This window comes from Peromyscus maniculatus, chromosome 3, assembly GCF_049852395.1.
Source record: "Peromyscus maniculatus bairdii isolate BWxNUB_F1_BW_parent chromosome 3, HU_Pman_BW_mat_3.1, whole genome shotgun sequence".
In the NCBI taxonomy this organism is placed as follows: domain Eukaryota; kingdom Metazoa; phylum Chordata; class Mammalia; order Rodentia; family Cricetidae; genus Peromyscus; species Peromyscus maniculatus.
The window spans coordinates 38348265-38371852 of NC_134854.1; the positions used below are offsets into that span (position 1 = coordinate 38348265).

Genomic DNA, 23588 nt, shown 5'->3' on the forward strand with positions numbered 1-23588 from the left:
CTGGGTTTGTGTGATGTTTCCTCACGGTTAGATTATGGTTATTTATGTTTTGAGCTGATACTATCCTGTGACACCATCTGTTCCGCACTGATAACGTTCACCCGGTATATCCCAGACTTACTAAGCATGTTGGAAGCTAGGTATCCTTTCCTCATCAAACTCTCAGTTGATCTGGTTGGGGTACCTGTAGCTCCTTTGACCACTGGTTTCCTGTTTTATCAAGTCACACAGTCTCTTAGTGTATTTACTCAACAGACCCATTCCCAGGTAAACAGCCAGACATCCAGCTTGGCTGCCACATCTTCTCGAAGATGTTTTCTCTGAGTGGCTTGAAATCTGATTTCCCAGCCTGACTCCTCCCTCTCTTGCCCCCCTTACCCCCTCCAGACAGCCTCTGACAGAACATCTCATGCTGAGGAACATACCCTGGCCTAGATTATCTATGCTGTTTGAACTCTGGCATCCAAATGTTGACCATCACCTGCTCTCAATTCCACCTGCATAGACACTTTTCTTGGCCTGACCTGATAGTTTTAGGGACTCATTCAGAAAAAAAGAGGAGGGAATAAAGGGTAGAAAGGGAAGGAGGAGGTGAACATTGTGTAAGACACAGTAGGCAGATCGGAAAATGATCTATTTTTAATAATAACCAGATCAGCTGCTTAAAAGGGAATGATAGAATATAAATACTGCTTTCTTTTTTTTTTTTACTGAAAATAGATTTATTTCACTGGGTGGTGGTGGCACATGCCTATAATCCCAGCTCTTGGGAGGCAGAGGCAGACAGATCTCTGTGAGTTTGAGGCCAGCCTGGTCTACAGAGCGAGTTCCAGGACAGCCACAGCCAGTACACAGAGAAACCCTGTCTTGAGAAACTAAAAAAAGAAAAAGAAAAAAGAGAAAAAGGTGTAAACATGTATATATATAATAAAGTATTTATTTATAAAAATAGATTTATTTCATATAGTATGTTCTGATTATGATTTCCCCTCTCTCAAACTCCTCCCAGATCCTCCCCACCTCCCTACCCACTTAAATCCATACCCTCTCTTGCTCTCTATCATTAGAGAACAAGCAAACATCATATATATATATATATATATATACATATATATATATATATATATATATATATATATATATATATATATGATTTTAAAAAAACCAAACAAACCAGAATAGGACCAAACAAACAAACGGGGAGGGAGAGCTAAAGAAAAGGCACAGGAAATACATTCCACAGGGACACAACATTCACACACACAGAAATTTCATAAAAACACAAAACTGGACACTTTATAATACAAGCAAAAACAGTTAAAAATGTGTAGACCTTCTGGGAGGTATCCTTTTAACCTCCATCTTCCTTTTGATTTCTAGAACGTAAGCACGATGGGTGAATTGTTACAATCACCTTGACCCTTGAGGACAAGTGTTTAGTCAAAGTCTGATGGAACAAGAGCTAAAATGAGCCCAGGCCCTGGGGACTGCAAGAACCTGCCCTCTGAGCTTTGGACTACCCTCTCTGGGATAGGTGAGGAATAAAACCTGTGTGTTTAATTTATGGTTAATTTTGGTTTTTATTAACTTCTTGGGAACTCGGCTCTGAGTGCCATTCCTATGCCAACCACTGGCAAGAGGAGCTGTTACCTCCTGACTGGGGCAAATGGGTTTTGGAAAGTCATAGTGACTACCACAGCAAATATTTATCTCTTAAACATGTTTTTTATTTCTATTAAAAGTAAATTGCAGCTGGGCATGGTGGCACATGCCCCTAATCCCAGGACTCATGAGGCAGAGCCAGGCAGATCTCTGTGAGTTCAAGGCCAGCTGGTCTATAGAGAGAGTTCCAGGACAGCCAGGACTATACAGAGAAAATGTCTCAGAAAAAAAAAAAAGTAAATTTTGTCAAGAAAGCAACATTCTTAATACCTATACAACAAACCACCTTATTGTAAAGGATTGTTATATCTTTGGTATGGACCTTAATCATTTCCTAGGTGGTGCAGAGGAATTTTGTCATGACTATTCAGAATCTAATATTTTTAAATGACTTCTATGACTTTCAAGAAGAAAGTTCTTGACCATCCTTTCAAAGGCATAATTTCCCAAATGCAAAGTTTGATTTTTAGTTTATTCAGATTTATTTAATTCAACACATATGAGTTTATTTTTAAAATGTTCTTTTAGACCTACCAGGGCCTACAGCCTTAAAGAAAACCGACTCTCTCTTCCCCAGAAGCCGTCAGCTGTCAAGAGTTCACGCTCCCTTCATTACTTCTATGCCAGGAATGTTCTATGCCTGCTGATCTGTTAGAGGTCTTGGGCAGCCAAGCACAGCTACTGTGAGTACAACAGTCACGCACGTCTATAAGATACTGTTTGGGTCCAGTCCTCCCGACCTCTGGCTCTTACAATCTTCCCACCGCCTCTTCCTCAATGGTCCTTAAGCCTTGGATAGAAAGGATGTGATATAGATGTCTCATTGTAGCTATGCACTCCACAGACAATGAGTGGTGAGTTTCTGCATTAATCACGATCTACTGCACAAAGAAACTTCTCTGACGAGGTGTAGGTACAGAGACATGAATTTAGAAAGCAGTTTGCTACTGTGTCCATTAGCAAAACATAGTAGGTTCATTCCTGGGGCCCACAATCTCCTCAGCCGTGGACTCTTGGTTAGATTTACTGTACCAGACCCGACTTTCCTGTGGGAGAGCCAGAAAGCCATTGCATCCCTCCATAACACTCAGGCCACTATCACACCCGTGATCGGTGTCTGAAGTACAAAATTTTTGTGGTTCCTACCCCATCTTATCCTCTGATTCTAAGGACCACCACAGTGTATTCTTCAGCTGCTTAAGGAGCATCCAGGCATGGTGGTACATGCAGTTTTGTGGTGCCTGGCTATATCTTTCTGCTCTCTTGGTTATTATTTTTTAGACTCTTTACTTTTTTTAAACTTAGTTATTTTCAGGAGTTTTATGCAAGCAAGAAAATCTTTTTTTTTCCCCCCGAGACAGGGTTTCTCTGTGTAGCTTTACGCCTTTCCTGGATCTCACTCTGTAGACCAGGCTGGCCTCGGACTCACGGAGATCCTCCTGCCTCTGCCTCCTGAGAGCTGGGATTAAAGGCGTGTGCCACCACTGCCCGGCAGAAAATCTTAATTTAAGAACTTTTTCTTGGTCAGGATAGTGCAGTGGACATTTAAGTGGAGCATTCCTGTTAAATAAACTATCTTCCACACACAACCAAGCCATCTGACCTGACAAGCACAGAAACTGCAAACGTGAAGACAGCAAATTTGAAAAACAGGCAAACGTGCGTAACAAAGCTCGCAGGCTCCGCTTGTTATAAAGTCCGAGTCTCTCCTCTGTCTGCACCCGTTAGTCACAGCCAGTGGCAGCATTAGACTTCTCTGAAATCTTCATGCAAATTACAAACAAATGCAAGTAGTTGTCAGCACGGATTACTCCAGCCACTGCCCCCCTCAGAGAGACACTCTCAGAGGAAAATCAAGACTTCTACACTTATCAAGTAGTTTTCAGATCACAGCAAGACTTGGGTTCCAAGGCTTGGGGAAAACATTTCTGAGCCTTGTCCAACTCCAAGCCAGAAAACACCCTGCACTCTAAGACAGTTCCTCGGGGTAACTCTGGTACCCATAGTTGTGAAATCCCAACTTTGAGACACCAGTGAAAAGAGTGTTCTTTAGCTTATTAATACAGCCATTCATTTCTTCCAGGGATCCTATTCGGCCTTGGTGGGGCAGAAGAGCTACCCCAAGACTCAAGATTGAATTTTCCTGTCTCAGAAGTCTACCTCCGGTACAACGAAACGGGCTAGCAATGCCACTCTAAGGGCACGAAGGTCACCGTGGGCTGCAGCCTGAGGAGGGGGCTCTGTGGAGCCAGGGCTGGGGGGACCTGGAAACTGTTCTAGGCAGAAGGAGGGTGGGAATGACCGGAAAGGTTCTGGGAGCCGATCAGTTGGGAGTTCTGGTTCTAGGCAGAGAGGGTTCCAGGGTTGGGTAAAGACCAGGCAGTTTTTTCTAGGGCAGTAAGTTGTTGGTCTGCCTAGAGATAGGAGACTAGCTCGGTAACTGTTTTTGACATCAAGTCTCACTCTCTAGCCTAGGCTGGACATGACCTCCAAGCTATTCCCCTGCCTCAGCCTTGTAAGTGCGAGGATTATAAGCATAAGACACTGTGTAGGCTAAGGCTATTTCAGTGTTAGTAACAGTAATTGATAACCGGACACTGATGTAAAGGATGGATGGCATGTCACAGGGCCAAGCTTACTAACTGTGCGTTCCTTGAGCAGAGTAAGCCAGAGTGCTAGATTATGAAAACACTGGATCTACTTGTAGAGGAATAGACGGGGTTGGGAAGGAACCCTGGAAGAACGAAAGTGCTCACAGATCTCTTCAGGGGCCACTCACTCCTAGACAAGCCAGCTTCCTCAAGCCACTGTGAAGGAACTGGAATACAAAGAGAACCCAGACTGGTAAGCAAACCCTCCTGTTAACACAGTACCCTGTAGTTTACATGCTCCCTGCTGCTGTTTATTACCGAAACACTGCAGCTAAAACACGCCAACCCCCTTTGTGGTAACCTTGAATCTCCTCGGGTGACCCAGCCCTAGCTAAGAGGTGGAAATGACCTGAGGCTAAAAAAGAAACCTTGGCCTGGGCACAGGCGCAGGAAGCTGCGGGCTAAGGCGCCCCGTCGGGCCCTGCGACAGCTCCCTGCCAGGGAGAGGCCTGGTCCCCCGCGTCGTCTCAGGCTGCGGCCTGGAAGGGGCGGTGCTCGGGATCCTCCTGGCTGGACCGCCCAGAACCGAAAGCAGCAGCGGGGCGGTGGGGAGGAAGGAGAGGCGGCTGCAGGGCTGGAAGGTGAGAGCCGGCCCGGAATGTCCACCCGGCCGCCGCCTGCGGGCCATGGCTCTGCGGCTGGGCGTCCACTTCGACGTGCGAGCAGACGTGCTCCCGAGTCTGCCAGCCCAGGCGGCGACAGCGGCCGGAGGAGGCGGCGCAGGTGCGGGGCGCGCGTCCTGGAGGGGGCGGGCGGGCCGGCCGGGGGCCGGCATCCACAGAACCTCGGGGCTCAGTGGAGCCGCGCTGTCCCCTCCGAGTAGGCGAGTGGTACCTGATCCCTCGTCACTGGGAAGGGGAGGCGGGAGGCGGCGGGATGGTTCCCCCTTGTCTGCCCCCGGGGCTCAGCTAGAACCAGGAGCGCCTGGAAGTGTAGGTTGACAGAATCCAGAGCTGTGGTGGTCAAGAAAACGACAGTTAAAAATAGCCTGTCCCAGAGAGGATGCTGAGCGTTCCCGGCACCAATCGGCTTTTAAGAAGGGGAATTCAGAGGTTTAACTCCCCTTCATTTTAAAAAGACGTTTGCTGTATATCTGGGGAACAGATTCTGTATTCCTGGACCGACACTGGTGGCTTGGTGGGCATGTCCCTCCAGATGTGATATAGACAGGGCAGGGTGCCCTTTCAGGATGCACGCAGTGAACTGAGGGTCTGCAGGGCGCTAAAGGTACAGCAGCTTGCTCAAGGGCCCCCAAGCACACACCCAACACCCGCCCCACTCCAGCCCTGCGCCACAAGAAGCAGGGAGGCAGGGATGCTCAGCTTCCTGCCCTGTCTATTGGCGTTGTTCCTGATACTGAGGCTCTTCTGGAGAGGAAGTGAAACGTGACTTTTGTGCATTTCCAGAATTAATCTACCTAAAAGAAGAGGGTCTGTAATTTCCTAAGTTTTTCCTTTCTTTTTAAAGACCGTAAGTGAGGAAACATCTTCAGGGCTCACCTTGTGCATAGGAACTGTGTGTGCCCGTGTGCTCACTTCTTTCTATCTTTGGTTTTCCTTAAACACTGTAGACTGCCAGTGGATTGTGTGTGTGTGTGTGTGGGCACATCAACTTACCATGTCCACAATTTCTTTCCTCTGAGCTCTTATGGAAGTTATGCCTGTGTGATTCCTTGTCTTTGCGTATTGACAGCTAGTCACACATAAACAACTTTACAGCTTATGGAAGGTTTATTCAGCTTCTGAATCACTTGCTTTGTTAATGTTTTGAAGGTTCAACTTTTTGAAATATTATAAGCAACTCCAAGTCTGTTTCCCATCACAAAAATAGTCCTTTCCCAGCTCCTACTTTATTTTGCTAAATGGCAGGTGATTGCAGATTAGAAGCTGGGTAAAATATAAAATGCCCAGTCTTATGTTTCAGTAGTGTGTGTGTGTGTGTGTGTATGTGTGTGTGTGTGTGTGTGTGTGTGTGTGTGCGCGCGTGCGCGCGCACGCGTGGTTGAAAAGCTGTGTGTGGCCCAGCTGGATTTTGGCTTCCTTGCATCTTTCATTCATTTTCACTCACTTTCATTCATTGTGAAGAATTACAAACCTGTGTATTGGTGTTTCGGTAAAATTTTAGTGTTTTTTTGGGGTGGGGGCACTGTATTTTAAGGTTTCTCAGAGCACTGTGGTAAGTTCTTCATCCTGTGATCCCCATAGTCACCACTCAGTGTAGCTTAAAACAAACAAAACCAGAGGCTGGAGGCAGCTCCTTTGAGGAAGAGTGTTCAGCACAAGTGTGGGGACCCAAGCTTGAACCCCAGATCACAGAAGGGGGTGTGCAGAACACTTGTCCTTCCAGGGCTGCTAAAGACAGACAGCAGGATCCCGAGGCTTGCTGGCTGGCCAGTCTAGCTGAATTCCTGAGAGCTATGTTCAACGACTGAGGAGGATACCTGTCATCAACTTCTGGCCTACACAGGTGCATTCACCTGTGTGAGACCACACACACACACACACACACACACACACACACACACACACACACACACCAACCTTGCAGGAAAATATGAAATTAGACTTTATTTATAGTGTTACTTATACAAATTATTTTTTGAAGTTCCAGTTTTCAAAACTTAAATAGGAGTGACACTGTCAATGACTATGTGTCTGCTTTCTGCATACATAAACTTTTAAAATCTGAAGTGTTAATATCCCCCCAAGTTACTTCCATTTGTTGATTTATGGTGCATTGTGTATGTGTGCATGTGTGTGTATGCACATGTGTGCTCAGACATGTGTGTGTGTGTATGTGTGTGTGCTTGTGGACATCAGAGGACAGCCTTCAGAGGGTGGTTCTCTTCTCCCACCAGTGAGACCTGGGGATGAAGTTCAGGTTGTCAGGCCCCTTGGCCAGCTGAGTATTTTACTGCCCTGTTAATATTTTTACATCAACAAATTGAAAACCTCTTAGTGACACCAAGCATTTCTCACGAAACATGACATATTCTTGCCAAAATAGCCAGTGAGCTTGGCAATGCCAGTCAGGGAACTTTGGCAGCCATGAAATGGAAAATGTGGTCAACAAAGGCTTGAGGGCTAGGAGGCCAGGTCTGATTATTGTCTACTCTTGGTTCTGTGTTGAACTTTGGGAATATGGTCTCTCTTGAAACAAAATGAGAAATCTTCACAAAACTCAAAATAGTTACATAAAATACTTTAACATACTTTACCTCTGAATAGTGATTTAAAAAAGTCCATGTGCCTACTATCTACCTACAAAATGAGAAGTAGCAGACCTTGGAAGGCTTGTGTGCATGCACCCTCACAGGACTCTTCATCTCAATCCCCCAGAAGTCTAAATATTTTGTATTTAACATTCTTTTCATTTTATTGATAGTTTTAAGCCATTTTTTATCTAAATTTCAAGTAAATGAAAAGCATACTATACTTTCTTTTCATTTTAATCTCTTCTCAATATTGTAAGATTTATTCAAGTCAACTGGCTACACAGAAGTCATTATTTTTCACCAGGCACAGTATTTCTGGGGAGGCACTGCAGCAGGGTATAAAAGGCCTGACTGTTGACTCAATGTGAGACTACTCTGGCAATCAGGTTGAGTTCTGGAGCTCCTGCCCCTGCCCCCCTCCCCCTTTTCCCCTCCCCCTGCCCCATCTCCCTTTTCCCCTCCCTCCTGCCCCCACCCTCCTCCTCCCCTCCCCTCCCCCACCTCCCTCCCCAGGCTTCAGGGCCATCTGGAAGCTTGACTGCTCCTCCTTCTAGGACCGGCTTCTTTTCTCTGTCTCTTACAGGGGTGATCCCACAGGGCTAAGTGGTTTTGGGGAAACAGTGCTTCACAGAAACTCAGCTTTACTTAGCTTACAGAGAACTTTACTTAGTTCTCTTCAGAGACGGGGCTGACATGTGGGAGGTCTCTGAGTTTGCCATTCCAGTCGGTGTCTTTACTAAGTATTTTGGATTGCTTAATACTTAGTATGTATTCGGCACCACTTTAAAAAAGCATACGTTGAAATGTTGTCAGGGACCATATGACCATATATGTAATTTCAGAAAGAGCCTGAGTTTTCTTTCCTGTGCTTTGCTTAGGCTTGAAGTTGTGACACACCAGGCTGATTTTAAGTCTCATGCTCTTTCATGGACAGTGATATATTTTGCCAGGTAACTTGAAAACTAGCTTTTCTTTATTTCCTCTTGTATCTCATCTTGCAGACTGATGGGGGGGCTGGAGGGTGGCCTCAGTAGTGGTGTTTTCTCTTGTAGACTGATGGGGGCGCTGGAGGGTGGCCTCAGTTGTGGTGTTTTCTCTTGCAGACTGATGGGGGCGCTGGAGGTTGGCCTCAGTCATGGTGTTTTCTCTTGTAGACTGATGGGGGGCTGGAGGGTGGCCTCAGTTGTGGTGTTTTCTCTTGTAGACTGATGGGGGGCTGGAGGGTGGCCTCAGTCATGGTGTTTTCTCTTGTAGACTGATGGGGGGCTGGAGGGTGGCCTCAGTCATGGTGTTTTCTCTTACAGACTGATGGGGGGCTGGAGGGTGGCCTCAGTCATGGTGTTTTCTCTTGCCACTGTCCTCCCTGTTTACTTTTCCTTCCCATGTCCCTTTTGTAATTCTCAGTTCTCTTTTTACTGATTTCCTGATGAATCATCCTGTGCTTGCTTCTTCTCATTTCATTCAGAGTGTGAGATACGTCACATCACAGTATTCCTGATTTAGGATTATAAAACCTGATCATTCTGAGCCTGATGGACTGGGGGGATTGTGTACAGACCAAGAACAGTCCTGTTTTACCATCTTTTGGCCTGTGTGTTGGGAATTGGCTTACATTTTTTCGTAAGACTGTCTGACTCCCCTATCCAAGTATTGTCATTAGGAAGACAAAATTATTTCAATTCTTGTCTGATAGCAGTTTGGACTCAAGTTTATACATTTGGGGAACATCTTCCTGTGATGTGAAATCACTCTGCTTTAGTAAAGAATGGATTGAAGTGAACAAGATTGTTTGGTAAGCCAACTTCTGTTTCTTCTTGCCTCAGTCATCACAATGCTTTGTATGTTTCAGACTTTCTTTAGCAGGTTCACTTATGCAAGTAACTTCCTTATCAAAATGTGTTATTGTGATCCCAGAGTTTACTGAACTGTAAAATTCAACCACATTTCCTCATTTGAAATAGTTAAACTTCCTCCTCTGGACTTTCCAGAGATACTTGACTGGGGGAAGAGTCAGAATGAGTAAATAAGCAAAGATGTTACTGAATACCTCTTAGGGAAGGGTGTGTTAAAGTGTGAGCAACTCCCCCAGAGAGGAAGCGGCAAATGATTGGGGGTGTGGTGAGACATCATTCTCCATTCCCAGCATTGCCAAACGCATCCATTTCACACACCCTTGAAATGAAAGCCGTGAGTCCAGCTAGAGCTGGTGCCAGCTGATGTGTCCACAAAGACATTTTTATTTCTTTCAATCCTGTGTACTGTGATTGCACCATGTTCTGGCCCAGGTTCTAGCTGTGGTAGCTGATAAATGTTGTGCAATGAAAAATATCTAGGGGAACCACACACTCAAGAGTGGTCCCCACACCAGTCTCCTAAAAATCAGAACATCTTGAGTTAGTGGGATGGCCCGGTAGGTAGAGACACTTGCTCCAAGCCTGATGATCTGAGTCCCTCAGGGTGCAAGGAGAGCACTGACTGCTACAAGGTGTCCTCTGCCACGTGTGTCTCATGGTCTCATTCTTACTCCCTCCTTCTCTATTTCTCCCTTCTCCCTTTCTCTCCCTTTCTCACACACCAAATAAACAACTAAATAATAATATATATTTTTTAAGATGAGAGTATCTTGGTTCTTTTGAAGAGCAACAATGTTACTTAAAAAGCTCCCCTCATGTTTCTAATATGGGCAGAGCTAAGTGCCCATGGTATGTATATGTATTTATGTATGGATATATATATTCATGTGCATGTGTGTGTGTGCACGTGTGCGCATGCACACACACACACACACACATACACACACGATAATTATAATCTGTATTTGGTGGAGACTTTTTTAGTAATTTAAAAATAGGTGTTTTGCCAAGAATTTTTTCAAGACTTCTTGTAGAGGAATTTCTTATCTTAGCTGAAACCTTTTAAGTATACTTTTGTGAATGTCTGTCCCAGTATCCTTATACTCTTGAAAGAAAAAAAATTCTCAAAATATTGACACATTGCATTCCAGAAGTTTTACGTCATTGCAGGATGGGAATGAACTTACAGAATCCCCTGAAAGGGTAATTACTCATCTTCCTGTCAGTGGACACAGGGTACTAGCCCACTGTTCTCTTTGTCCTTTTTGGGTCTGAGATGACCCTGCACTGTTTCTTCACTGTGTGGGGTTGGCCTGGTCCTCAGCTTGCTGAACTCAATTGTCTTTTAAGTACAATGGGCCTATAACACCTGAGCCAACAAGTGATTGATGTGGAAATGAGAAGACATTGTGAAGTGCTACTTGGCAGTCAGCTGACTGAACCTTGTTTTGCTTAAGATCCATTGATTATCCATATATTTTAAAATCAGTGCGAAGTGATTCTGGTAGCTCAATAGAAGTATACACCTGTCTATCAAAACCACTTCTGCATCCTCTCTGCAGATCTCTGACACAATGATGTCTTGTGACAGGCAGGAAGAGAGACTTCAGGGTTAAGGCCACGCCGCTGTGAAACCTCTGCTTTCTCTGAAGGGTCCCACACCAGCTCCAGCTGTGGTGTCCAGTTCTTCCGTATCCCTGCATTTATTCTGCTCTTGTTTTCTTTTGAATTAGAAATACAAACAGGATGTGCTGTAGGATGTTTTGCATGCTTCATGTAAACATTTGAATTTTCCATAACCAATGCAATACTGTTTTAATATCTGGATACTCTATTCATAAATGAGCAATTAAGTTCAAGCAAACTGAACAACTTTTGAGAAAGCTAAAAATGTCAGTTACTCCTCAGTTAATGATAATCAAGAATTCTCTACAAACCTCTGTTTATTTAAGTCCTTTACCTGTAGAATCAAGACTGTCCTTGTAGATGAAGATGGGCAGTTAAATTTTAAGTTCAATGTTTTGTATAAAGGGTCTTTATGTCTTGCTCTAGAATATGATTTTGTTTATTGCAAAGCACACAAGTTGTAAGGACACACAGTTCAGTCAATTTCCCTAGAGTGAAGCCCCCAAAGGCAGCACTCAGAGCACGAAGAAACACATTAGCTTCAATAGGTCCTCTGTGCTTCAAGGCAGTTAGTTGCTCATTTAGCTTCAGAGACTGATTTCGTCAGTTTCAGAAACATACCAATCAAGTAAAGTAGTTGGTATTCAGTGGTTATGGGGATTTTGTAGTTTGCTCAATTTTTTTTTTGAATCAAGGGTCCCTATGTGTAGACCAAGCTGGCCTCAAACTTATAGAGAACTGCCTGCCTCTGCCTCCTGAGAGCTAGGATTAAGGGCCTGCACCACCATGGCTGACTTGGCTCTGTTACTTCTATGTGTTGCTATGGTTAGTTCTTTTTCATTGTCATAGTGTATTCCATTGTTTAGCTCTTGGTAGGCATTTTGGGGGATTCAGTTTGGGCTACTATGAACCACAGTAGCTCAGATTTGCCTTTTGCTGAACATATGCTGAACATACAGATTGCGGTTGGGATACTGGTGCAAGGGAGCTTCCTGAATCATCTGTGTTCAGCTTCAGTAGATACTGCATCATATTCTTGGGTGCCATGTAACATTAAAGCATACTGCTGAGCACCCATGCTACAAGTCTTGGTCTAACTAATAAGAGGATAGGAAAAGAGCATGTAACTGACAAGTTAGTAACCGGGAGGAGAGAATGTCAACTCCCATCTGGAAGGAGTAAGTAAGCGAGTCCCAGAAGACAAATAGTAGTGCAAGTGTGACCCGAGACAGCTGCTCTAAGTGAGAGTGGACTATTAATCCTGCGGAAAGCTGAGTGTCAGCTGGGGGCGGTGGGGAGGATGCAGAGGAACCAAGAGGTGATTCTGCTCACAAGTCTCATACTGTAAACAAGAGTGGCAAGGGATTAACAGTAAAGGACAGAAGAAGTTATACCACGAGAGCCATATCCAGAACATCCATGTCACTGTGTAAGGACCAAAGAAGGGTTTAAAGAAGAAAGAAAAGAAATTCTTCAATGAATAAAGTCTAATTCCTGCTTAAGACTTAGGTGTGCTTTTTCACACAGGTATACATACAATTACAAAGTTGTACTTGGAAGGCCTCACAGGAAATTGCCCTCTCCTAGCTGTATCCCTTGTAGAGAATTGCCTTTAGGACCAGGAATCTTAGGGAGGCTCCTGGCAGAGACCTCTCTGAAGCCTGGTTTTTTGTTTTTTGTTTTGTTTGGTTTGGTTTGGTTTGTTTTCACTCTTTGGCTCTTTGGGGGGCCTGCCACCCAGCTCCCAAATAAATACATGGAGACTTATTCTTTCTTATGAATGCCCAGTCTTAGCTTGGCTTGTTTCTAGCCAGCTTTCCTTAACTTAAATTATCTCATCTACCCTTTGCCTCTGGGCTTTTACCTTTCTCTATTCTATATATATTTCTTTCCTTCTTACTCTGTGGCTTGCTGTGTAACTGGGTGGCTGGGTGGATGGCACCTGATGTCTTCCTCTCCTTCTTTTCTTGTTCCTCAATCTTCTTTTCCCAGATTTTGCCTCCTATTTATTCTTTCTGCCTTCTAGCACTTTCTATCCTGTCTCCTGCCTAGCTATTGGCTCTTTATTAGACTATCAGGTGTTTTAGACAGGCACAGTAACACAGCTTCACAGAGTTAAACAAATGCAACATAAAAGAATGCAGCACGTCTTTGCATGACTAAACAAATATTCCACAGCATAGAAGAATGTAACACATCTTTAACAAACGTTCCACCACAGAATCCCCTTCAGTAGGGGATGGAATGTTCTTTGCTCTGACCATTACTTTTCCACTCCTATCTCCACTTCCCTCCTCTCTTTCTCCTCCTGGGTGCTCACCTCACACGAACCTTTACGGGGTGGAGGTGGTTCTTGACAGCAAGAGAAAAAACATTTTCTGAGTTAACACCTGTGCTAACTCTCAGCATCGTTCATCAAAGGCAGCATCCCATGGGGAAGATGGAAGAGGGGTGTCTGTACTTTCTCTGGTTTAGCCTGTTGCTTATGACATCATATTAAGTGAGGAAGGGTTTGACTGTTTCCCTGTGTGTATGTGAGTGGAGTGTATGCATGCACATGTGCGTGGGTGGAGACTAGCAGATGATGTTGGGTGTCCACCTCTATTGTATGCCATCTTTGAGGCACGGTCTCTCACTGGCTGGCTGGCCAGCAAGCTAGAGGGTTCATCTGGATCCACTCCAGCAGCAGAGTTGCAGATGTATGTTGGCATGCCTGCTTTTGACAAGCATGGGTGCTGGGTCTGAATGCAGGTCTGTATGCTTGTTTGACTGGCACTTTGCCAACTGAGCCATCTCCTCAGTGCCCTGCTTTTACAAATCTTATTATTTTAGTTACTACTCAAACACCTGGAACTCAGCTGAGCACCTGGCAAGGGGTGAATCTAGCAGGAAAGTATAATAATTCTAAATTGGTATGCCACTAATGATGCAGCCTCAGAATGCATAAAGAAAAGTTAGTATACAATTGACATGGTTACAACATATAGAGAATGTAAGGATGGAATTACAAAGGTAGAAAATGTTGTTAGCCCAAATAAATGGGGATCCTCAGGGAATGACAGAATTTCCTGGAGGAGGAATGGAGGCTCAGCATGTCACCCTGTGCCTGACAGAGGCAGTGACCGTGGCAGATGGTGACAATTTAGAAAATATGGAAGGTGTAAGTTTACAAGCTGTAACACTTGCAGATGGCTCCACTGCTTACATACAGCATAATTCTAAAGATGGGAGACTCATTGATGGCCAGGTCATTCAGGTGGAAGATGGTTCTGCTGCCTATGTTCAACATGTCCCCATACCTAAAAGTACAGGGGACAGTTGGCGGCTGGAAGATGGGCAAGCGGTGCAGCTAGAAGATGGAACCACTGCATTTATTCACCATACTTCAAAAGATAGTTATGACCAGAGCTCACTTCAGGCAGTTCAATTGGAAGATGGCACAACAGCGTACATCCACCATGCAGTGCAAGTCCCACAGTCTGATACCATCTTGGCAATTCAGGCTGATGGGACAGTGGCAGGGCTGCACGCTGGGGATGCTACAATTGATCCAGATACCATTAGTGCTTTGGAGCAGTATGCGGCAAAGGTTTCCATTGATGGGAGTGAAAGCGTAACAAGTACAGGATTGATTGGAGAGAATGACCAAGAGAAAAAAATGCAGATTGTCTTACAAGGACATGCTACAAGAGTAACTCCTAAATCTCAGCAGAGTGGAGAGAAGGCATTTCAGTGTAAATGCGATGGATGTGGCAAACTCTATACAACAGCTCATCATCTTAAGGTCCATGAACGTTCACACACAGGAGACCGGCCTTATCAGTGTGAGCATTCAGGCTGTGGGAAAGCATTTGCGACAGGTTATGGATTAAAAAGTCATTTCAGAACTCATACTGGAGAAAAGCCATATCGATGTTCAGAAGATAACTGTACAAAATCTTTCAAAACTTCAGGAGATCTACAGAAGCACATCAGAACCCATACAGGAGAAAAGCTATATGTCTGTACGGTTCCTGGTTGTGACAAAAGGTTTACAGAATATTCCAGTTTGTATAAACACCATGCCATTCATACTCACTCTAAACCATACAACTGTAACCACTGTGAGAAGACATACAAACAGATCTCCACACTAGCCATGCACAAATGGACAGCTCACAATGACACAGAGCCCATTGAGGAGGAGCAGGAAGCCTTCTTTGAGCCTCCCCCAGGTCAAGGTGATGATGTTCTTAAAGGGTCCCAGATCACATATGTTACAGGTGTAGAAGGAGAGGACATTGTATCTACACAGGTAGCCACAGTAACCCAGTCTGGGTTGAGTCAACAAGTTACACTTATATCCCAGGATGGCACTCAACATGTCAACATATCTCAAGCTGACATGCAGGCCATTGGCAACACCATCACCATGGTAACGCAGGATGGCATAGCTATCACGGTCCCCACTCACGATGCAGTCATCTCCTCAGCAGGAACACACTCTGTGGCTATGGTCACCGCCGAGGGCACAGAAGGACAGCAGGTTGCAATTGTGGCTCAAGACCTGGCAGCATTCCATACAGCCTCTTCAGAAATGGGACACCAACAACATTGCCATCATTTAGTAACTACAGAAACCAGACCTCTGACCTTAGTGGCAATGTCCAATGGCACTCAGATTGCAGTTCAGCTTGGAGAACAGCCATCTCTGGAAGAAGCCATCAGGATAGCATCTAGGATCCAACAAGGAGAAACGCCAGGGTTGGATGATTAGTACTCAACCACAGAGCAATAAAGTAGGAGGAAGGAGCCTCCCATCTTCTGGCTGCAGAGATCCCTGAGGCCCGGCCCAGCAGAGCAGAAGATGCATTCCTGAAGCACTGTACACGTTTTTTATGCAAGAGTGGAGAACATTTTCTTCTTGACACTTTTGTGTACATAGCCCCTGGAATAAATTCCCAAAGTGATTCATTATGTACAAGGAAGTATGAAATTAGGGCACTACAGCAATCCTTCATGTTACTCTTTATCACACAGCAGACTTCTGGAATCCACCCACAAGACCGTCCAGGTCTATACAGAGTCAAGATGAGATTTTAACTTACTGTGAAAAAAAAAAAAAAGGCTGTATCTAATGTGCCGAAGGCTCTACATGTCAAACAATCATAACTTCAAAGCCATCACAGAAAATAAAGGATGCAAGCCTTCAGATGTCCCTCCAGTTAGTGTCTGGATTTTTTTCCCACCATACACCCCTTTTTATTTGTACTTCAAGAATTGAAGACCTCATTTATAGTGTCCCATCCCTGTTTATATAATGCTTCTTCAAACTAAAATGCTAATTATTTTAGCATTACATTGGATTGTGTACAAAATGTAAAAGTTTGGTTATTTTAAAGTAAACATTAAATACTGTGTTGGAAGGCAGGCACGGTGGCTTGTGCCTGGAATCCCAGTATTGAGGAAGCTGAGGCAGGAGGAGTGCCATGAGTTTGAGACTGGCCTGGGCTAGGTAGTGAATTCCAGGCCAATCTAGACTACAGAGTAAATACTTCCTCAAAAGACAAAGAAGGAATATCCAGTGTTTGGATTGTTAAAGAGTCTACTACTCAGCCTTCTGATTTTTTGCTACTGTTTTTTATGATAATCAACTATGAGGGTTTCCCATGGGTCCAGCCCAGGCTTATAGTCCAATGGCTGGAAACTGATTTAATGAAAAAATAGGTTAGTGAGTTGTGTAAACTATTTATTTTTGTTCTTAAGCTTTTGTTTTAAAGCTTATTTACCCTAAAGTTTATTATTGATTTTGAATACAGCAGTTTTTAAAACAATAAAAAAAAAGATATAACATATAGAAGAATGTGTAGTCAAGAGGTCAAGAGGGTAGATCCCAGTGAATATCTTACAAGCTTATCAGTGTGCTCAGAGTACCCCTCCCCCTGCTTTGGCTTCTAATGGGATAGAATAAGTTTGCCTTATTGTAAATTCTGTATAACGGAATCATCAGTTTATAGTTTTGAATTTGATTTCTTTCATGAATATTCTATTTGTTGGATGTGTTAAAAGCATTTTCTGAATACTAGCCTGCCATTATGTGTTCCAGGTGTTTTAGAAACAGCTCAGGAGAGTTTACGTGTACTAAACATTGAAAGAAATGGAAACATTATTTATACCTATAAGGTGAGTCCATGCTGTCTTCTTATTGCAGTAGTATATACAACATATGGTTTACTGTTTTCATCATTTATATTATTCTTTTATAGAATTTTTTTTTGAGACAGGATCTCACTTATTAGCCATAGCTAGCCTAGAATTCACCATGTAGAACACAGAAATAAATCTGCCTGCCTCTACTTCCCCAGTGCTAAGACTAACTTTTTACAGAACCTGTACTCTACTTTATTGAAGGGCAGCACAGATTTTTCGGTACTTAACCTTTGACATCCTTGGCTTCTGTGTATGTGGGATTGAAGAGCGGCTGATAGTCCATCTCATGAGTATTTTCTCTTCTAAAAATCAGATGAAACTACATATCTGAAATTCACAGAATTTGAATGGATGGATAATTTCATTTTCTAGAGGAAAAAAGGCTAAGATATTTAAACCTAACTAGTATATTAAAATTTTGTCTTTGAGAAAATGTTAGCTATGGTTACTCTGTACATTCAGATGTAAGTATAACCAGAGTCGACACTGTGAGTGTTTGACAACATCGTCAGATGTTGGATGTCCTAAGAAAAACTTAATTTTACTGACAAATCTGCTAATAGGGACACATGAAGGAGGAATTCCAGCAGTGAGTTCTAGACATTTATCCCACCATACTTTGTTTCCCTGTTGATTAAAAAGATTCTTACGTTATATTTAGGGATGATGCATTTAAAGATTCAATTTTACTTACATGAATATTATGGATTTTGTTCAATCCCATTATCTGCCATATTTATTCTCTTAAGGACACAGCTGGAGGTCCATGCTAAGGCCTTCTAGCCAGTCCCCAGATTCTCTAAGCTGCTCAGTGATGACTGTTTCCTCTCCAAGTTCCAGCCACCAGCTGAACTAGGTCTGGGCCTTCTGGATAGATGTGTACAGTAGGCTTCCCTTAGAGTGCCTGCTACTAAAACTGTTAGAGTTACTTTAGGTTTGTTTAAAAACCAGTGACAACCTAATTTCCTGAACAATGACACTAATAAACATCTAATTAATTTTTAGGATAATAAGGGAAATGCTGTTTTTGGATTATATGACTGCCAAACCAGACAGAATGAGGTAATTGTAGATTTTTCACTTGGTTGTCTTTTTCTTTCTGTCTCCTCTGTTTTCTAGATACAACCTCAATTTTATTTATTTTCATTTCTTTCCTTCTCCTATTTCTTTAGTTTTTTATCCTTGTTGCAAAAAAAAAAAAAAAAAAAAAAAAAAAAAAAAAAAAAAAAAAAAAAAAAGTGTAATGACCCCGGAACCAAAACAACACGCACAGTGTTAATTATTTGAAATTTAACTAAAGTTGGCTCAGACTAATTTAATAATATTATGGGGAAAAAATAAAAGTAGGAAGTCCATTTCCTTCTCCAAGAGCCATGTGTGCCCCTAGGTCATTTCCACAACGACCCTTGGCCCTGAGTTCTGATTCTGGCTAACTTCCACGTCATTGTTTCCTGTGCTTTTCAGTAACAATCCAGGTTTGGAGCTGTGCTCCTTAATTTTCTCCAAAGCTACTCCTGTTAGTTCCTGGTCAGTGTGGACAAGTTTTTATCTAACTGGGACATTAGGGAGGTGTAGTGGGTAGCCATTCCAGCTTGGTTCTGGAAGTTCCAACCCCCATTGAGACTCTGGCAACTGTCACGCCTACGAGGCGGGGCGAGGGGAGGCGCCTGGGGACCCGAGAGCTGGATGGGCCAGCGCTCGCTCTGAGCGCTCTCTCGGTGCCGGAACGCTGACCGGTGCAGATTGACTGTGCAGAGCTCCGGAGAACACCGCTGGACTGCATTACACCTTCCCCAGACCCTGCGACCTACCCATTACTTAATTTGTGAGTTACGCCAAATGGCGTTCCGGCACCGAGAGAGCGCCCAGAGCGAGCGCTGGCCCATCCAGCTCTTGGTCCCCAGGCGCCTCCCCTCGCCCCGCCTCGTAGGCGTGACAGTTGCCAGAGTCTCAATGGGGGTTGGAACTTCCAGAACCAAGCTGGAATGGCTACCCACTACAGGGAGGGAGGGCAGTTTGTGCTTACATAAGAATAATTGAGAAGTGGCCCTTGTATATCTTTTATCCATTCTACGTTTCTCCCAGGTCACCTTTCTCTTTTGGCTTCCAATGTGGTTCATTCCCTTCTCCCGTCATCCACCCATTCCCCCCTCAGCTGTTCGTTCATTCACTCATCTGATTCCAAAACCACACCACTCAGTGTTTCCCCTGTGACAGTCCAGAGTCACATGGATGGCCAAGGCAAATCGTGTCCAAATACAGTCTGGAAAAAGAGGCAAATAAAACTCTGAGTGCTAGTACAGTCCTTTCTACAAGGTCTGAATTTTGAGAAGATGCATTTGGAAGCAGCATTATGTAAAATTTTAGTCTGATTTCAGTGGGGGCAAAGCCTTTTATGGATCCGTTCCTCTTCCCTGGGGCCATGAGCAAGGGGTGAGGGGCATTTGCATTTGATTTGTTTCTTCTTCACTGCTTTTTTGGCTTTTAAGATATGGAGATTGCTCAGGAAATAAGTTGGTTAAGGCATAAATTAGTGGGAAATTTAACCAGCCTTGCTGTAATAGATAGATGGGCGCATCTTTCTTCAGCCAAAGTTGCTGCCATGGCCATAGCCTGTTTGCTGTGGCTGCTACAGCCTGTTATCACAGAGTCTGAGGTTTGGTTTTTTTGGTTTTTGGTTTTTGGGTTTTGTTGTTATTGTTGTTGTTTTGTTTTTGTTTTTGTTTTTGTTTTGAGACAGGGTTTCTGTGTAGCCCTGGCTATCCTGGAACTTGCTTTGTAGACCAGGCTGGCCTTGACCTCACAGAGATCTGCCTGCCTCTGCATTCCAGGTGCTGAGATTAAAGATGTGCGCCACCACTGCCCAGGAAGATTTGGTAATTTGTGAAGAAAAGATGTTTAGTTCTTACAGTTGCAGATGTTGGGAATTTGAAGCTCAAGGGTCCCAGCAAGGGCTGTCTTCCTCTGTCATGGCACAGTGGAAGTGTGAGAACAGGAGAGTAAGAGGTGTCTGGACTCACCTTGTAACACTCTCCCAGGAACTAACCCAGGCTGGTGAAACAGCAATAGTCCATTGGGAGGCCGGAGCCCTGTGACCTAACCACCCTTTTCTGGGCCTCCCCCTCCAGGACTGCTGTACTGGGATTCTGTCTCCAACCTACGAACTTGGGAGACATAGTCAAACCACAGCAGTTACTAACTAAGCCTCTTCTATCTTTTCTATATATTCAGAACACCTTACAACCCACATGTTTTTCTTTGGTTTTGTTAAGGAAATGGATTTGCATATCAAGTCATCTGGACTTTAAATTTTCTTTCAAGTTCTGTAATTTTGTTTTGAAATTATGCCACCAAGAGAAAGACAATGCTCTGCTCTAGTGATAGCGCTCCAGGCTGGGTAGAAGGCTGCACAAATCTTAATGATTCCCCACCTTCCTAAGTGGTTTTGTTTTCAAATGGGCAAAATTGCCAAGTTCCATGTACCCTTAGCCTAGTTTTCTTCAGTTGTTACATCTTGTGTAACCAGAGCATGACAGTAAAACCAGGCAGGTGACACTGGTAGAATGTGGGTGTTAAGGTTCTGTGCCATTTCATCACCTAGGCACGCTTGTGTAGTGACCACTGCAGTCAGCATGCACACACTGCTGTCATCAGAGAGCTGCTGGTGACCAGCAGTGACCACTGCAGTCAGCATGCACACACTGCTGCCATCAGAGAGCTGCTGGTGACCACAGTGACCACTGCAGTCAGCATGCACACACTGCTGTCATCAGAGAGCTGCTGGTGACCAGCAGTGACCACTGCAGTCAGCATGCACACACTGCTGCCATTAGAGAGCTGCTGGTGACCAGCAGTGACCACTGCAGTCAGCATGCACACACTGCTGTCATCCAGAGAGCTGCTGGTGACCATTTACCAGTTTCAGTGAAACTCAGGAACCTTGCTTTTTAAGTAATTTAGTTTCCTAAATGTACAGTTGTCTCCAACATTTTGTCCCTCTTTAAACATTTATCTATATATTTATTTACTTAATGTGTGTGTGTGCCTGTGTGAGTTTATGTGCGTCATGTGCAAGCAGAAGCCCACAGAGGCCAGAAGAGGGCATTGGATCTCCTGAAACTGGCCTTGTGAACTACCATGTAGGTGCTGGGAACTGAACCTGTGTCCTCTGCAAGAGCAGTAAGCACTCTCAACTTGAAAGACTTGTGTTTACATGTTTGTTTTGTTTTGTCCTATGGACCTTGTTCGTGGTAGGCAAGTGCTGCGGCCTTCGCTTCTGGCAGTTTTCAAGATCACATGTGATGGCATGCGTTTGCCTTTGCTGTCAAATACGATTTAGGAAATATAAAGTAAGGAAATCCACTACAGCCTGCCTGCATTTTTCTCTTTCCATTGTTTCATCTTCCTCCCTGGTGTCCTGATTTCCTGATATCTTTTTTAAAAAAATCACTTTCCTGGTCTTTTAAGAATTTGCTTTACTCACAGTATTTAGAGTTGGTGTGCAGGTCATACACTCAGTTTTCTTTACCTGAGCATTTCTTTCCTTTATTATTCATTTTGAAGGATGACTTTGTCAAGTCTAGAATTCAAGCTGACAGGTTCCTGAAAAAATGTCTCCCTTCGTCCCTCCCTTCATGGCCTCTTATGGGAAACCTGTCTTTTAAAATATTTTTCTCCCGTATTTAAGGTTTTATTTACCCCAATCACTTTTGAAAAAGTTTTTTTTTCTCCTTTGCCCTTTATTTTCTGAAAATTTACTTGACTGTGTCCCTATGGATTTGTTTGGGTTTTCTTTCTTTTTATTTATTCTTTGAGTCTTTCACATCATGCATCTCAATCCCATTCATTTCCTGTCTCTTTGTATCCGCCCTCTGACCTTGCAACCTCCCCCCACTCAAATAAAATAAAATAAAATTTAAGAGAAAAAAATAAAGGAAAAAAGAGGGGGAAATCTCATCATGGAAGCTGTAGTATAACACAGTGAGCCACACAGTATACCCTTTAGTCCATTTATCTTTACTTGTAAATGTTCACTGCAAAGACTCATTGGTCTGGTTCGAGGCCTCTGGTTTCTGCTACACTATTGATGCTGGGCTCTCACTGGGACTCCTCTTGGACATCCTGCTGTTGTCCTGTGTCCTGGAGATCCTGTGACTTTGGGTCTGCAGGGCCAGTCCCTTCACGTGCTCCAGCAGATCACAGATGGGGTGGATGTTGGGGTGGGCCAACTCATAACCCTGGTTCTGGGTCTGGGCAGCTGTGGGGTTGGTCAGCCCGCCAGCTCTCCCTTGTCCTCACTATCAGGGTGAGCTCTCCTGCACTGCCCTGGTGAGTTTACCCCTTGTAGGATGAGCAAGGGGCGAGGCCAATTCTGCTTTCACACCCTCAGCGGTGACTCTCCCAGACTTACACCTTCATGGCCAGGCACAGGGGCCACCCTCTGGAGAGCTGCAGCTGGTGAGGGGCAGGGACAGCTCTCCTGCTCTAATGACCTCAGGGCCAGCTCTCCCACCTTCCATTGTTTGGGTTTTCATTCAGCTTCTTAAATCTTTTGCCCAATTTGGGGTAATTCACTCATCAGCCACTATGTTTTCAAACACTTAAAAAAGTTCCACTTCTCTCTTTTTTTGAGCTTTAATTACATCAAATTAGTCAATCAGATATTTGTGGTAGTCAGGAGTCTGTGAGGTTCAGCTCTTTGCTCCCAGCTTATTTACTTTGTATGGTTCAGATTAGGTATTTTTCCCTTCAAGTTCTTGTATTTTTTTTGGTATGTTGCTATCATTTGAGATTTTAAAAGTTGATTATTGTAATTTTCTGGAGTAAAATTTCTATGTATTTTTCGTTCATATGTCCTTGTTAAGATTTCCACTGTTTTTATTCAATCACATTTTAAACTTCTTACTGAAGGGTTTTGTTTTGTTTTGTTTTTGAAACCATAGCTGCTTTAAAATCTTTGCAGCAGCATCTAGTATTTGCCACCCCAGTGCCTAACGTCTGCATTTTCTCACTCAAGCCGAAGTTTCCTGGCTCCTGGCATGACTCATAGTTTGAGCATCTCTCAAGAGACTCTAGGTCTTATTTAGTTTTCTGTTTTAGTGTCTCCTCTGATGCAGAACTTGTTGAGGAATAAAGGGCAGCACCCCACTCCTGCTGTGGCCGGAGTGAAGACTCCTGCTCCTCTGCTTGGCTTCCTCTCATGAATCCCAGCTGGGGCCAGGCGGAGATGGGGTTTGCAGCTTTTGACTAGGGTGAGGAGTCAGGGACTGATGGGTGGATGTTGGGAAAGGTGAGAGGACAAGTCTTGGCTTCCCGTTCAGCCCTTTCTGACAGTGCTGCACTGTAGAAGAGCCGGGTCTCCCCAGCGCTGGGTCTGGGTGGATGTCCACCATT

General features: G+C 44.0%; 1 protein-coding gene and 1 pseudogene across 7 annotated transcripts in view; both read left to right on the forward strand.

Moving 5' to 3' along the window:
* Window positions 1-4369: 4369 nt before the first annotated feature.
* Gsap (gamma-secretase activating protein) overlaps window positions 4370-23588 on the forward strand; it is a 97931-nt gene continuing 78712 nt past the window's right edge. For 2 of the 7 annotated variants that reach the window (XM_042272901.2, XM_042272903.2), the window contains exons 1-3: window positions 4799-5036; window positions 17092-17168; window positions 18201-18257. In XM_042272901.2, coding sequence (XP_042128835.1) covers window positions 4940-5036; window positions 17092-17168; window positions 18201-18257 — 231 coding nt within the window. In that variant the 5' untranslated portion in view covers window positions 4799-4939. Of the gene's footprint in view, window positions 4507-4709; window positions 5037-8410; window positions 8478-17091; window positions 17169-18200; window positions 18258-23588 lie in introns of those variants that run through there. The other 5 variants (XM_076565959.1, XM_076565960.1, XM_076565958.1 and 2 more) reach the window with 4 other exon arrangements.
* LOC102910916 (zinc finger protein 143 pseudogene) lies at window positions 13905-15955 on the forward strand (annotated as a pseudogene).